The 15,499-nt window shown below is 38.3% G+C and overlaps 4 protein-coding genes across 5 annotated transcripts; 2 read left to right on the forward strand and 2 right to left on the reverse strand.

Annotated features, from left to right (window-relative positions):
• Nucleotides 1-40: 40 nt before the first annotated feature.
• LOC103981393 (E3 ubiquitin-protein ligase BIG BROTHER) lies at nucleotides 41-6,058 on the reverse strand. Of its 2 annotated transcripts, none has more exons than XM_009398115.3 (8): nucleotides 5,824-6,058; nucleotides 4,992-5,149; nucleotides 4,236-4,470; nucleotides 3,576-3,610; nucleotides 2,776-2,820; nucleotides 917-1,044; nucleotides 475-583; nucleotides 41-386 (listed from the first exon to the last, which is right to left on the reverse strand). In XM_009398115.3, exons 2-8 carry the CDS (start codon nucleotides 5,130-5,132, stop codon nucleotides 333-335), a joined length of 747 nt encoding a protein of 248 aa, XP_009396390.2. In that variant the 5' UTR covers nucleotides 5,133-5,149; nucleotides 5,824-6,058; the 3' UTR covers nucleotides 41-332. The 2 variants fall into 2 exon arrangements, with proteins under 2 accessions (XP_009396390.2, XP_018681066.2); XM_018825521.2 differs by lacking the exon at nucleotides 5,824-6,058 and adding an exon at nucleotides 5,637-5,809.
• A 1,145-nt stretch (nucleotides 6,059-7,203) lies between these two features.
• On the forward strand, nucleotides 7,204-7,855 carry LOC135634747 (cysteine proteinase inhibitor 1-like). Its single transcript, XM_065145302.1, has one exon. The coding sequence runs from the start codon at nucleotides 7,337-7,339 to the stop codon at nucleotides 7,703-7,705; it is 369 nt and encodes a 122-aa protein (XP_065001374.1). The 5' UTR covers nucleotides 7,204-7,336; the 3' UTR covers nucleotides 7,706-7,855.
• A 1,379-nt stretch (nucleotides 7,856-9,234) lies between these two features.
• Nucleotides 9,235-10,382, forward strand: LOC135635783 (cysteine proteinase inhibitor 1-like). The gene is made up of 2 exons (XM_065147117.1): nucleotides 9,235-9,594; nucleotides 9,862-10,382. The coding sequence occupies exons 1-2, from the start codon at nucleotides 9,235-9,237 to the stop codon at nucleotides 10,147-10,149; spliced, it is 648 nt and encodes a 215-aa protein (XP_065003189.1). The 3' UTR covers nucleotides 10,150-10,382.
• LOC135635782 (putative pentatricopeptide repeat-containing protein At3g01580) lies at nucleotides 9,611-12,516 on the reverse strand. Its single transcript, XM_065147116.1, has one exon. The coding sequence runs from the start codon at nucleotides 12,480-12,482 to the stop codon at nucleotides 10,461-10,463; it is 2,022 nt and encodes a 673-aa protein (XP_065003188.1). The 5' UTR covers nucleotides 12,483-12,516; the 3' UTR covers nucleotides 9,611-10,460.
• Between the last annotated feature and the right edge of the window lie 2,983 nt (nucleotides 12,517-15,499).

Genomic DNA, 15,499 nt, shown 5'->3' on the forward strand with positions numbered 1-15,499 from the left:
AGGTAAAGTGGTCAAAATTATTAACCTGCATCACCCAAACTCAAACACAATGAGCTTTTACTTGGGAGAATAAGAAGGCAAATAATTCATCATTCATTCATACGACAATCACCTAATCCTGACCAAATGATTGTAACAATTTTTACCTGTTCGGAATCTACAACTGTGTTTGTGCTTCCTACTGTCTGTGCATCACAAATACTAAGTACAACTGTGGAATCAATCAAGTTTGCTGTCTGATATTTCTGACACAAATCGAAAATTAAGGAAAACAAAGCAGCTTCTGCAGTAATTGGCTAAACACATCTTGGACGTTATATGCTAATCAGAAATCACTGGAGCTTTGGTTCCTCACATCGTACCTCGGCAAGGCAAATTGGGCATACCTACAAATTAAACAAAGAACGACTCAGCAATAGTGCAGAAAAAATTTCAACAATACCTTCATTGAATGATAAGAGTAGTTTCGGCTACCTTCTTGATACCAAGCCATCTTGTGACACAGGTGGAATGGTAGACATGCTTGCATGGAAGAATTATTTGTCGATCCCCTCTCTTATATTCCTTCTGGCAAATGACACACCTGGAACCAGAAAAATTGTAAATTTAACAGGACAAAACCAAGATAGCAAAAATGTTTCAATTTTCAATCATTGTATGGCACACATATATTGTGTATATACGTCCACGAGACTGGTATAAGTTCAAGTCATTGATGTGCTGACTGACAGAAGTCAAATGGCCAATGAACATTTTATACAAATTGTCGGAATCTCTGTATTGTTCAGAAATTGCATACTCTAAACTGATAGAGCCCAACATCATTATTTCGATGATGATCATGATGCTATTTATGCTGTGAAGGAAAGCAATATATATGCTTGATAGTCTGAGGCCCATGAGGATGAGGGTTTACCTCTCACGTTGTGATTTCTTTCTAGAAAAGAAGCTACACTTGTACTTTGTGACAGGAAGTGAAGCAATACATTCTTGAGTAAGACCACGACTTTGTGTTCCAACTGTCTCACCCAACTCCAGTAATTCCTGTATGTAAAAGTAGAAGTCAATTTCAAATTTATATCCGTGGGTGACAAAAATGATTATGGAGTATTAGTTGGTGGTTTAAGGATTCATCAGTCAAGTACCACACATTTATATAGACCATATTGATAGTGTCAACATACCATGCAGGTCCAGTCCAAGCATGGAATTCCATATCGACCAGTATTTGAAAATTGGAACCTCAGTGGTCAATGCATTGCAAGAGTATCTTTTGAATTTTTTGTTAGTCATTTTGAAAGGCTATATATATAACATTTTTTTATGCTGAAATCTGATAAATTCATTTCTTCAGAGTCAAGTGACATTAGTTGAGCTAAATATTCATTTAGTCTTAAGATAAAATTCACTTGTGTCAAGCTTTCCTTTTTATTTTGTCAACTTATGTTCCTCAATAGTGAGTAACAACTGATTGATCTAATGTGGTAACATACTTTATGACTCTCTATTTTCTGCTGGTTTTTCCATCTATTATGTTTCTGTTTGTTACCAACAATTCTCTTTCAATTAAAAAGTGCATTGTATAAAGAAATAAAGTTTACATCTTTTGTTTTTTTTTCATGGAGTGCACAAAAGATGGTTATGAAATTGTCTTCACAATTCTGACTCTTTAGTTTCAAGTTTTTTCTTACTGGTTTGTGCCTAAAAGTTACTATATCGTGGAGTCATTTCAGCATACTACTATTGTTGAAAATTCCCTTGGAAAATGGTTGACAAACATTTTCTTTTGTTATTCTGCTTCTATCTTAAGTTGCCTATGCTTTATCATCAACTCTTCATGTCATACAAGAAACAATTTCCTTGCAAAATAAAGAAGAAAATTATGAATTTGTTAATTTTCCCAATTTTACTTCACCCATCTATGTTCCAAATAGCACACCTTAGACCATCCGCAAGATGTTCATTTTAGAAGTATCTGATTTCAAAAAGATCGCTTTCTCATGATAAAACACAACTTTTCCTACAAATAAATTGTGTTGATGTAATTGCAACATGGCACCAACAGTAGGCAGCAAGTAACAGCAATGACATGGAGTGCTTTGTGGGAAATAAGCTGTAACAAAAATATTTTCATTATACAAAATTAACCAATTTGCTCCATATAAATTTATGAAATAATAAAATTTGCCATCAATTTATGTATTAAATATTTGCTATTGCTAGTGGACCGCGCTGATGATATTTCCCATCCAGGTTTCTTTGTTCCACACAACCAACTTTTACCAGAGTCTAGACAAAATTAAAATCTTCTCCATCCTTCAAAAAGAGTTTACCTAACTAAACCTTATAAAATCTCCAATGATGTGATTGCTATCAATAGAACTTCTCACATACACAGATACTTTATGTTTTCTATCATTAGTACATTCAATGATTCCAATTAGTTGCAAAACTGCCGGACTATAAGATGTATGGTGTTGGGTGGAAGCTGGCTAATCCCAATATCCTATAAAAGCACAGTCCCTTCTAGTGTTTGTTATGAATTTGATTATTTTGTGCATTTAATTTTTAATGAGAAAACAGAGCAATAAATCCCCCAGGGAAATTTTAAATAATAATATCAGATGACATATCTGAATGAGCTTGTTATTACTTCACTGAATCCAGAATCAAGTATTTAACCAGTCAAATTGAGCATGAATGTCAAGAACCTAGTTAACATCCTAACATGGTATATCAAATCTATGTGAAATGGTCCGAGGATAAATAACAGACCTCGTACGTCATGTTATCAGGATCAACATTGTCTTGCCAAATGACCTGTAACCATGTAAAAGGAAGAATTAGCAATCTGAGATACACAATTGAAGCTAATAAGTGAAAATTTATTTCTTGCATAGGTGACTCGGAAATCATATTTATTCTTACTTATCAGTCATATTAGAATTTCTCAAGTGTCTAATTCAGTTTATATTTAACATTGAATTTTCATATATTTTTATTCTCATATTATATCATATTTATTGATGAAACAAAGAAATTTCTACAATATTCTTTTTTTTTTGTCACTCTAATCTCTCTTCTAAATGTTAATATATCTTCCAGTTCCCCTCTTCATCTATACTTTTTGTTTGATGAATATAATGAATCTAGACATATTAAAGGAGCTTCCAAAGTAATTCATCAAACCAAGTAGGAATTTCCTGCAACTAAGTACTTAGATGACTATCAAAAGACTAAAATGAACTTCTCAATTTTATTACCAAAGGTCAAAGTACATGCAACTATCAGGTTAATGATCAACAATCTGAACAGAATCGTGTCCCTTGACTGGATAAGAAATCCAATATGGAAAACCAAGCATGAAATGTTGCTAAAGCACCACCACAAGCATAGAAATAGAATAGGACATCTTTTTATTGGGAGATTAACACTTTGTTTTAATTTATACTGCTTGTATGTCACATCAAAAAATCCTGGAATCTTTATGATGTAAAAGAATGTGCACACACGGCTATAGGAACAAAGAATTGGTTGCAAGTTTTAATCACAATACATGTGGAAGAACTTCACACCTGAGAACCACTGGCATTCTGTTGCAGTTGAATGCCTGCATGAATATAAATAAAATTAATTTGTTGACATCATAAACCAGAAACTGATAAAGTTAATTAGACAAATGACTCGAAAGTGATAATTGTATTATCTAACATACAAAGATCGTCGATTGACTACTATGAAAATAATGTATACTATATTAACTAAAGTTTCAGAATTTGCTTTGATTGGACTAATGGTTCTCTAGTTTCCTTTCGTATAACTTGAAATTATCAAAATTATAATCATACATAAGGAAGAAAGTTTGCCGAAGATTTACATACAATTGTTGGATAGTTGTCTATGTACTTAAATTTCCCAGATAAGAACATCAATGGAATGTACATGTAACAGAGAGTGATGCCTGATTGAGGTAATTTAATCTCCATTATCACACCTCAAAAAACAAACTATTATACCACTAAATCACAAAGCAGAAGATTTTTTCTTTGAAATAAAGGAACCTATCCTGAACAAACAAATTATCAAGCAGTTAATCCAGAGGCATTAAACAAACAAATATATAGATATCTTTCAAACCAAGTGATTGTATATCACCCATGATTGGTGTTTCAACAATTTTTCCAGTAGAACACTAGATACATATGGGAAACATGATGAACTGAAAAGTTACTTACATTCCTCGGTTCTAGGAGTTCTATTTGCATGAGCAAATTCATTGCTTTGCTGGGTCTGCTGTGGCAAGCCTAAGTTGTTCAAAGCTGCAGGGTTGTCCCATGCTCTCCTTCCTCCATCCAATCTTTGTGTATAATCATAGATATCAAAAGTGTGACCAAAATCATAATATGAATTATTAGAAGATCCAGAGAATCCATATTTGTATGGGTGCATCGTTGACCAGTATGTGTTTCCCTGCAATATTAATCACACATATATTTACTCAAAATGACTCAAGGATGAATATATATTATGATGCAGAGTTAAATTCTTCTTGGACACTAGCAAACATAAGTTACTAAAAACACGCATAGAAAGGCGATAATATAGTAGTTGTCTTGTGTTTTCACTAGAAACCAATACTTACTGATTTGTTCTGAAAAAAAAATAAAGAAAAAGTTCTCATCTTGCTTAGAAATCAAGTGTAAAACGACATTGCCTTGAAGGATGCAAATAGGAAAAGCACAAGTTTCTTATATTTTGTTAGGTACACTTGGGTAGAAGTCACATAAAATGCTTACTAGTGAATCTGAAAAATCAGCAGAAATAGCTTGCTGCTTGGTATTAAGGAACTTGATCGTTACTTAATCAAACCGATCGACTGATCATGATATCGGCAATATTAAAATGTCCATATTTTCAACAGTTAGCAGAAGCATGAGTAATATTCATGTTACAAGATACTGGAAATAAATACACAACATTGTTCAAGCTACCTGGTCATGAATAGCTTCTGCAAGGACGGCATCAGCCTGAGCATAAGTGAGGCCTTCAAACAAATCCATCAAGCTTTCCGTAACAGTGTAAGGAAATCCAGTATTTATATAATGAACCTCCATCTGTCTGTTACCATCCATTTCTGTTAGAGCAAATCCTGCCAAGCGACAATCATCAAATTTTAACCACAAAGATCTGAAAACAAAAAGAACTACACAAAACAGGAACTAACATAAAAAAAGAATTGCTAAAGAAAGAAAATACAATTAACACGAACTGCAGATATGAAAAAATAGCTAATGAAAAGAAATGCAATCAAGGCCAACTGCTTATTTAAAGAGTATAATCAGGAAATAATAAAGTGTTCCTTTCTCGACAGGATTCAGAGTCGATCCAATTTGCCAGAAGATCGGGTAAAGGGCAAATCGTAACAGCGCATGCAAACCCAAGTTGCCCAACCTTGTCGCCTAATTCGTCAACGTGGCAAGTCATACTCCAACCAAGATTGAGATGGATTTTACATTTCAAAGATGTGCTTAGATTAAAAAGAAGAAAAAATTGGAATTGAGGTGAATTCGTTCGGTCAAATTGCTGAAATATGACAACTTTCCTCCGAGAGGCCCATTGTCAAGCTAAAATCTAACCTGTTGAAGTTGGTACCAACAATGAATCACCCACATGTGGCATCAAACTATAAGCATCATCCCTTGTCAGAGATCAAGAAAAGCATGGATAAGCACACGATCTAGTGGGTATCAGAGTATCACGACATGATCTTTAAGAAAAGCTCAAAGATCGCCGGAGTCCTGAACGGGAAGCGAGCATCCGCACCTCATTCGAACGCGATCGAGCAGGCTGCTTCGGCCTCCAGCGGAGGTCGAGGAACCGATCAACGCCGGCGAGAGGATCGCAGGTCGTGTGGCTGAAACAACAATGGCGGTCGACTTAGAGGAAGATATGTTGTTGCGGGTGGGGGACGAGAAAGAGAGAACGAGGGGGTTGGCCGGTCGTTGCGTGTTCGTTCACCCTCTTTATACACTCCCATCTCTCACTTCCCCTTCTCCTCCTCGCTGCTTTTGTTTTCTTCCAACAAGCTTTCTTCATATCCATATCATTGTTGACGCTTTTACATATACACCCTTACAGAGTTCATAAATACCATAAATGTCCCTATAAATTTGTATATTCATTAAAAAAATCATATCAATCACTACTAAAATTATCAAAAACTATTATAAATTATCATTTTTTTGTCATTAAATTACACAGAAAGCGTCGTCCCCAATTTGGTGGTTGTATCACTTACAACCATAATAACCAAACTTAATTGGCAGCATTCAACGACTACGAGGAGAAAACATTGGTTTACCGGCACCTAAATTGATCCACACCCAAATCGATGATGTGAGTCATCCAGGGATGGGACCCACGCACGCTGGAGTCGCTGCCCGGCCTTGGGACTCTTTTCCCTTGTTTTCGCCGAAAGGAGAGAACAGTGGTGGTGGTGGGTGGGGGCACGCATTCATCTCCCTTTGGCCGAGCGTGAAAGAGAGCATTGAATCAGGAGACATAGTAACGTGACGTGATGCTCTTTTACCAGTAACTTTATGTTCTCTGTGGGTCAGATCGATTGCTTGCTTGCTGTCGCCGATCCGCCGAAACCACGTTAAACGCAATGCCAAAGAGAAGGTGACAGTTTAATTAGTTGGATAACCATTGAGAGTGTGTGGTTATCCAACTAATTAAACTTTGCTTCACGTACGAGAGAGTGTGTGGTTGAGTGCCGGTCGCCAAATCTTGCCCACGTCGCACCCGTAAAGTAAGCTTTAATTCCGGTCACGACTCCATTATATCTGTCGTTAAGAGAAAGCTACAGTAGCTCGCAGAGGAGTACCGTTGTTGGTGGTGTGCTGGAGAAGCGGGGCAGCCTCCTCAACAAGCAAAGCAGCTTTCTTGGGTGGAGTGACAAAGAGAGAGAAGGGGAATCCAATGGTTGCTGAAAGGATGCTGAGCTTAAAGTGTGTACACAAGTGATTAGTACGAGTCTTCCACCTACAAGCCTTTCGCTTGAGATTTAGGTGGTAGAATGATGATGTCTTGTGACCGGCATCCTCATTCAATCATGCATGGGGGATTCTGGGATAAGATTGTACATTTCCAGCAAATATTAATAATGGATCATTGGAATGAATGCTTGGCTTCAATGCTTCCCAGCTCTCAGAATGGGCTCCTCCACCGCACCAAAACAGTGCATGCTTTAGGCATGGCTACCTAACCCTCTCGGCGTGCCTCATCGCCTATACAAACCAAACCAGATCACCACCCCACCGCGACGCGTACAACCATGAGACCCCTTGTACCTCTTCTCTTTCTCCTCCTCTCCGCCGTCGTCTCTACCTCTCACGCTCTCGCTTCCGCCCCGTCTTCCCGGAAGGCTCTCGGTGGCTGGACCCCCATCAAGAACACCGACGACCCCCACGTCCGCGAGATCGCCGAGTTCGCCATCGCCGAGCACAACAAGCAGGCGAATGCCAGTCTCGCCTTTAGCAAGGTGGTGAAGGGCGAGACGCAGGTGGTGGCCGGGACGAACTACCGCCTGGTGCTGCAGGTGAAAGATGCAAGCGGCGCGCGTGTGAAGTACCAGGCGGTGGTGTGGGAGAAGCCATGGGAGAACTTCCGCCAGCTCACCTCCTTCAAGCTGGTCAAGAGCTAATTACTACGTGCAGCAGGGTTTGTGTTCGTCATGGAAGCTTGCATTGTGTACCTTAACAGCGTCTTCTTCTCACTATTATAACGATAGTCTTATGCTTAAACGAGTCTTTTCGTGGGACCAATATTGAATCTGAGAAGAACTGTTCATGGTTGTGGTTTGTGAGAAAGGATAAGATCACGAGGGATGAGTTGTAGTCCTCTTCTGCGTGATGGAGATCCGTGACAGAGCATGGCCAGCTCTCTGCAGAAAGCATATGTTCCATCATATGCAGATGATGCTGGGATTCATATGCCCCTGCTTGCGGCTGGGCCCTGTGAGCTGGAACAAAGGGATGCCCACCGTCTGCCTCTGCTCTACTTTGTTGCTAGAAGCTACCAGCTTTACCATGTAACACTGATTTTTTGGATAATAGTCTAAGCTAAAAATATGTTAGGCCAATACTAAGGCAGGGTTAGTATAAATTACATATTTCTCTGTTATATATATATATATATATATATATATATATATATAGTTAGTTAGTTAGTTAGTTACACCTTAATACCATGATTTTTATAGGTTTGATTAAACTTTTTTGAAGTAAATTCATCATCCTTATTAATCAAAAATCATTTTTTTATTCATTAAAACCAACTAAAATAATTTTTTTTTTGTCAATTATTATGATGTAAGAAAATTTTTTATCATAAAATTTTATCATTAAAAATTATTTTCATCAAATCTATGTAATAAAGGATGTCTAAAATTATAACAAATTTATTATTTATATATTTAATTTTTTATTTTCAATTTAGATGATCTTTTTATTTGTCCAATGTTTTTCTTTTTCTATCAATCATCAGAAAGAATATGATTAATTTGAAGGTGTTAGCTACTCTAATTGGTAAAGATTTTGAAAGGTTATCGTAAAATCTTTTAAAAGAAAAAATCATGATCACTTTTGATTGTTCATCTCCTATTATCTTTTTATAGTGTAGTGTATCTTCCTTACATTTGAAACTCATCATATCCCAGTATATCTCCTTTGATTATTGTCCTAATTAGCAATATTAAGAATCAAGCCCACTGTTAGGACTAAACTCATCGTATCGGAAAATTACTTTAAAATGTTAAGGATTTAACATTGGTTAAGAACGAAGGATATTTTTAAACATAAATAATATTATTTTGATTTTGATGAATTCATGCAGTAGAATAGTCTTTAGAGTAGTGTAAATATAAATTATCATTTTTTCATGTGACTAACATTGAAGCGATTCCAATCCATTGATAAATGGTGCCCATTTGCCGGAAATGGAGCCTACTCTCGAGACTCACAGGAATCGGTCAAACTGTGGGCGACACGTCACACGTAGATATATTAGAATAACTGCGAAGTCCCTGTCGGCATTTAGCGGCCGCATTTGGATTCGAACTCGGCCGCGTAGGATGGGCGCCAATGAAGTCGGTTCACGTGCGTGCGGCGTCGCTGCTTTAAATGCGCCCACAAATGCCCACGTCTCCCCGTACAGTTACATCCATCGATCGCCATGAGATCCCTTCTTCCTCCTCTTCTCTGTTCCCTTCTGGCCTCCACCGTCTTCGCCACCTCCCACGTTCTGGATCCCCCTCGTAAGGGGCTCGACGGCGGATGGACGGCGATCGAGGACCTCAAGGACCCCCACGTCCGCGAGATCGCCGAGTTCGCCGTCTCCGAGAACAACAAGCTGGAGAAGACCAACCTCACCCTGAGGAAGGTGGAGGGGGGCGAGACCCAGGTGGTGGCCGGGACGAACTACCGGCTCGTGTTGGAGGTGAGAGATGGTAGCGGCGCGTCGGCGAGGTACGAGGCGGTGGTTTGGGAGAAACCATGGGAGAGTTTCAAGCAGCTCGCGTCCTTCCACAAACTGGTGAGCAGCAGATCTGTGCATGAAGCTTTTTGCATCGTTATTTCCTTTATGTCACTAATAGCTTCGAGTCAACAGACAAGGAGAAGTGCACCAATCTGATCTCACATCCTACGCAGTTAAAAGTCAACACTCCTGAGACAAAAACTCGACTCATCTCTGATTCCTTATATGATTTCATCTATCCCAATTTCTTAGTCGACCTCTCTCTGCCTAATATGTGACGTTTGTCTTCTCATCCTCACTCCCCCTTTGTCTCATCTCACAAAGGTGATCGTCGGCGGCTGGACCCCGATCAAGAACATCAGCGACCCCGACGTCGGTGAGATTGCAGAGTTCGCCGTCGCCGAGCACAACCATGAGGCCGGGACCAATCTTACTCTGTGCAAGGTGGTTAAAGGCGAGACCCAGGTGGTGGCGGGGATCAACTACAAGCTGGTGATCGAGGCCAAAGACGGCGGTGTCGGCGTGGTGTCAGAGTACGAGGCGGTGGTTTGGGAGAAGACATGGGAGCACTTCAGGAGGCTCACGTCCTTCAAGCTGCTTGAGGCCCACTAAGTTCACATGAGAAGGTTGCGTCATGTCGTCGCGCGCTTATGCTGCTAATGCGACTAATAAGATCGATTAGTCTCAGAAAAGAAACACTAGCTGTAGTTGGGAGCTTTTCCTCGATGCCTTTGAGCATCTTCCTGAAGGGTTTTTTCCAGCATATTGGCAATGGCTCTTCGACTTATATCCTCTCGACGTTTTGCAATGTTGAGAAGCTTAATGATCTTATTGTGGATTCTGCTTGGAATGTGTCTTTCAGGAAAATAACCTTCCTCCCTCGTCTTCACTGTCAATTCTCTCAATAATCTGCAGATCCTCTCCTATCCTTGATGGAGCCCCTCACCAGCTAAGAAAGCGTGAACCTCATTATTCACCTCAACTGAACTATATGCTGGTGTTTTCCTTAACCCTCTGTCCATCATCAGTTTCTTAACCCCCACCATTTGATCCCACTTCCCATCAAAAGCATAGATATTCGAGAGAAGGTTATAGTATCCAGCATGCTCGGCCTCTTGTTTTAGTAGGATCCGTGCTGCCATCTCTCCCATGTCGATGTCGTGGTGGATTGCACAACCAGCAAGCAATGCACACCAAACGTGAGGGTCAACAGGGCCTGGCATGCGTTCAATGAGCCTGAAGGCTTCTTCCAACTCTCCAGTTCGCCCGAGGAGATCAACCATGATACCACAATGCTCTGAAGTAGGTGTGACCCCGTAAACATGGCTCATGCTATCAAATATCCTTCTCCCTTGCTCAACCAAACCAGCATGGCTGCAGGCAGACAATAACGTCATGAATGTGACAGCACTGGGTGTAATCGATGACTGAATCATACGCTCAAACGTCGCAATTGCCTTCGTTCCAAGACCGTGCATTCCATATGCAGCTATCATAGAACTCCAGAGCACCGCATCCTTCTCACTCACTGTTTCGAACACTTGGACAGCATTACCCAAGCTGCCAGACTTGGAGTACAAATCTACGAGCGCTGCACCAACGAAGACCTTATTGTCGAAACCACTTTTGATCAAGTAGCAATGGAGACAAACAGCATGGCGTAGAACTCCTAACAGCGAACTTGCTGTCAGGACCTTCACCATTGTGACGGCATCAGGATTAGGTCCATCCGATAACATGTCCTGGAACACTTTCAGTGCCTCATTGGCCATACCATTTTGGGCATAGCCACCTATGACAGCAGCCCACGAGACCACATCTTTCTTCGGCATTCCATTGAAGATATCTATTGCTTCGGTATAACATGAACACTTCATGTACATGTCAACAAGAGCAGTGGAAACAACCAGCTCTGAGTCGTATCCTCTTTGAATTGCATACTCATGAACCTTTCTTCCTTCACCAAGATCGAGAGCCAGCGTGCACGCTCGTAGCACGCTAACCAAAGTGATGGAATTGGGTTCTACTCCTACCTCGATCATCCTCTTGTAAACATCCAGAGCTTCCACGGCATTCCCGTTTTGAGAATAACATGAAATCATACAACTCCATGTGATGACATCTCTCTCGGGCATCATGTCGAACAGCTTCCTCGTCATTCTAATCTCGCCCAACTTTGAGTACATGTTCAAGACGGAATTCGCCAGCGACAAGGCAAATTGGAAGCCCATTCGAACCAAAAACCCATGGCAAGATTTCCCCGACCGAAGATCCCCCAATTGCCCGATTGCAGAAACCACGCTGATCAGGGTGACAGGAACAGGAGCCACACCTTCTCCCACCAGCATCCTGGAAAAGAACGATACAGCCTCTTCAGCGTTGCCATTCTGCTGATATCCGGTGATCACTGAAGTCCGAAGCACGACGTCCGGATCAGGAAACCCGTCTAACACTGCTACAGCGTCGCCCATCTCCCCACACCTGGAATACATCTCCACAAGAGATGAACCGACGAACAAATCAGAGCAGGCCTGTTGCATCTTGACCACGAGGCCATGGATGGCTTGGCCATGCCGGAGTGCTGAAAGTCCGGCACACGCTCTGAGCACAATAGACAACGTGAAGTTGTCGGGTCGGTCAGACAAGGACGTCACCGCGGTCATGCGGCGGAAGAGGTGGAGCGTCTGTGGCAACTGACGAGCACCGAGGTGGGCTCGCAGCACGGCATTGTATAGGAAAGTGTTTGGATGAGGGATTTCGTCGAAAATCTTGCGGGCGTCTTGGACGTGACGGAGTTTCGAGTACGCAGAGGCGAGACGGGTGGCGAAGAAGCAGTCTGCGGCGGCGAGAAGACCGGAGCGCAGGAGGAGGGAGTGGAGCTGAGCTATGGAGTTGGCCTCGATGCAGGATGCAAATAGGTTGGACAGGCATTCCCTGCTTCTCATGTCTCTTCTACCGAAGCAGCCTTCACGAGTTACCCCTCTCTCTCCTCTTATATATATATATATATATATATATATATATATATATATATATATATATATATATATATATATATATATATATATATATATATATATATATATATATTTCAAAGGAGATAAAACTTCGATTAACTCAGAGTCTGGTACAACAGACGCCTTATTATTCAGTAAAGACTTAGAATTAGATTTAACCTGATAGAATAATTAATTTATCAATTTTTTGGTGACTGAATTAATATGTTTAAAATTAAATTTTAAATAATAAATCTATCAGACATAAATAAATTTTTATTTTTATTTCCTTATGATGTGGGATTAAATTGAAGTGTTATATTTTGAAAAAGCTTATAATAATGTTAGTACAAAGCCAAGGTGGTTATTAAGAATTAATTCAACATTAATAGCGATCATATATCAAATTGGAGGGTTACAAAGTAATAATTTACTAAGTTAATTATTTTATCAATATTGAGTGATCGATCTTATTTAACATCCTCTATATTATAATCTAGTAAAGATGAGTTTCTCTTTATGTATTAGTCAATAGGAAAAATTATTATAGTTGAATAATTTTTTTTTTCTCTTTATATATTAAAATTGGTTCTTCATCAAAATACTAACGTGTTACCAAAAGTAAATATTAACCAGTATAAATAATAGAACAATAAATCAATCATAAAGTGAGACATCAAATTTTTTTATATGAAAAACCTAATGCGAAAAAAATTATGAAACCGTAGTTCACTTCAAACTTTCATTATCACCAATAATAATAATAGGTTTATAATAAATCTTCTCCAAAATAACTAAATGATCATAATAACATCAAAAATAGATATATCTTGGCTACAATAACATATCATCATCACCATAAATGGATTTCATAAAAGAAAAATTTTATATCTCACCAAGTGGGTAAAATAGAAAAAAATCTTAGAGATGATAAACTGTATATCGACACCGTTAGGATTGTAGAGCTTGTTGTAATAATACTTCACATAAAATTTAGGCTAAAACTAACGAAGTTTAGCCATTTGATCGTCAAACAAAAAGTCTCAAAATCTAACTTTCTCTCTTTGTTCTTTTTCTGCTTCACTATAGTTTTCAGCATGTCTCTCTCTCACGCATGTTTTCATTTTTCTTTTTTTTAATAAATTAGATTTAGGCTCAATACCCAAATCAATAATCTGAGCCCACCTATGGGTTAGACTCAATAATTCTCCCTCTCCAGCTCATATGAGCAGTATTAAGCCCGCTCTTCGTCTACCTACTTCAAGTTTCTCCTTAGATAAATATTTGGATAACATGCCTAATTCATTTTCATTGGTATGCACATTTTCTAAGTGTAATTATTTCATCTCAAGCACATCATGAATCCAGTAAAATCTTATATAAATATATTTGATTTAGAATAATATATTGAATTCTTGGAGAGGTGAATGACACTAACCATCATAGTAAATAATATATCCTTCCTGTTTTAAACCTAATTCTTGTAGAAACTTTTTCACCCACAAAGCTTCCTTATAGGCTTCAATAATTATTATGTATTCTATTTTTGTGGTTGATAGAGTAATGCAATTATATAACTTATACTGTTAAGAGATTGCTCCCCCTATAAATGTCATTAAGAACTCTAAAGTGGACTTCTTGGAATCAATATCACCTGCTATGTCTGTATTTGTGTATCCCTCTAATACAGGTTCACCACTTCTAAAATATAAATACAACTTGGAAGTACCTCTTAGATATTTTAATATTTATTTTACTATTGTCAAATGTATCTTACCAAGATTAGAGAGAAATCGATTGACAACTCCAACTGCATGAGCTATATTTGACTTAGGACAAACCATAGCATACATCAAACTGTTTATCGCAGATGAGTAAGGTACTTTGAACATATCTTCTTTTTCTTTCTTACTTGTAAGATATTATTTCGAACTAAGCTTGAAATAACCTACAAGTGGAAAACAAATTGTTTTAGCTTTGCTCATATTAAATCTTTCAAGAACTTTTTCAATATAAATAGCTTGAGATCGTAAAATCTTTCCATTATTTCTATCACGAAGAATCTCTATATCAAGTATTTGTTTTGTCGATACTGAGTCTTTCATGATAAAAAATTACTTAGATCTCTTTTAAGCTTCTCAATTTTACTAGCATCATGATTAACAATCAACATATCATCAATATATAGTAGGAGAATAATAAAATCATCATCTAAAAACTTCCTTGTAAACACATAATGATCAGATGTGGTTCTATTTTTTCTTTGGCTCATCATAAAGGAATCAAACTTCTTATACCACTATTTGAATGCTTGTTTGAGTCCATATAAGTTTTTTTTTAAGCTTACACACTAGATTTTTTTTTTTTTTGACTTTGAAACATTTTGGTTGCTCAATGTAAATTTCTTCTTCTAAGTTACTATAAAGAAATATAGTTTTCACATCAACTTACTCAAATTCTAAGTTCAAGCGGGCAATCAAACTAAGAACAACTCGGATAGAGGATACTTTCATCACAGAAAAAAATATTTCTTCAAAGTCAATACCTTTCTTCTAATTAAATCCTTTCATAATTAATCGTGCCATGCATCTTTGTTGTGAGTTATTATTTTCGATCTTCAATTTATAAACTTATTTATTCTTGAGAGTTTTTTTCCCTTTAAATAACTTTACCAAGTAATATGTGTGATTCTTAAACAAAGATCTTATCTTTTCTTATATGGCTTTAACCCAATCATTCTTGTGCTTATATAGAAAAGCCTCTTAGTAAATATCTAGCTCTCCTCTATCAGTAAGCATAATATACTCATGTAGAAGATATCTTGTAGATGGTTGTCGCTTTCTTATGGGTCTTATGCTAGTCATAGGCGCCCAGCAAGCCAATCACGTGAGAGATGACACGTGTAACTTGATACAGAATCTTTGTTGCTTATTATATTTTGGCATATATCACTTTATATATATATA

This window comes from Musa acuminata, chromosome BXJ3-4 (assembly GCF_036884655.1).
Source record: "Musa acuminata AAA Group cultivar baxijiao chromosome BXJ3-4, Cavendish_Baxijiao_AAA, whole genome shotgun sequence".
NCBI lineage: Eukaryota > Viridiplantae > Streptophyta > Magnoliopsida > Zingiberales > Musaceae > Musa > Musa acuminata.

Excerpts from the sequence above, each read along its gene's own strand:
- LOC135635783 (XM_065147117.1), top strand. The coding sequence starts at position 9,235 with ATGAGATCCCTTCTTCCTCCTCTTCTCTGTTCCCTTCTGGCCTCCACC. Across the intron at positions 9,595-9,861 it reads TCGCGTCCTTCCACAAACTG|GTGATCGTCGGCGGCTGGAC; the intron begins GTGAGCAGCAGA and ends CATCTCACAAAG.
- LOC135635782 (XM_065147116.1), bottom strand. The coding sequence starts at position 12,482 with ATGAGAAGCAGGGAATGCCTGTCCAACCTATTTGCATCCTGCATCGAG.
- LOC103981393 (XM_018825521.2), bottom strand. The coding sequence starts at position 5,679 with ATGCCACATGTGGGTGATTCATTGTTGGTACCAACTTCAACAG. Across the intron at positions 3,611-4,235 it reads AACTCCTAGAACCGAGGAAT|GCATTCAACTGCAACAGAAT; the intron begins GTAAGTAACTTT and ends ATATTCATGCAG. Across the intron at positions 387-474 it reads GATGGCTTGGTATCAAGAAG|GTATGCCCAATTTGCCTTGC; the intron begins GTAGCCGAAACT and ends TTTAATTTGTAG.
- LOC135634747 (XM_065145302.1), top strand. The coding sequence starts at position 7,337 with ATGAGACCCCTTGTACCTCTTCTCTTTCTCCTCCTCTCCGCCGTCGTC.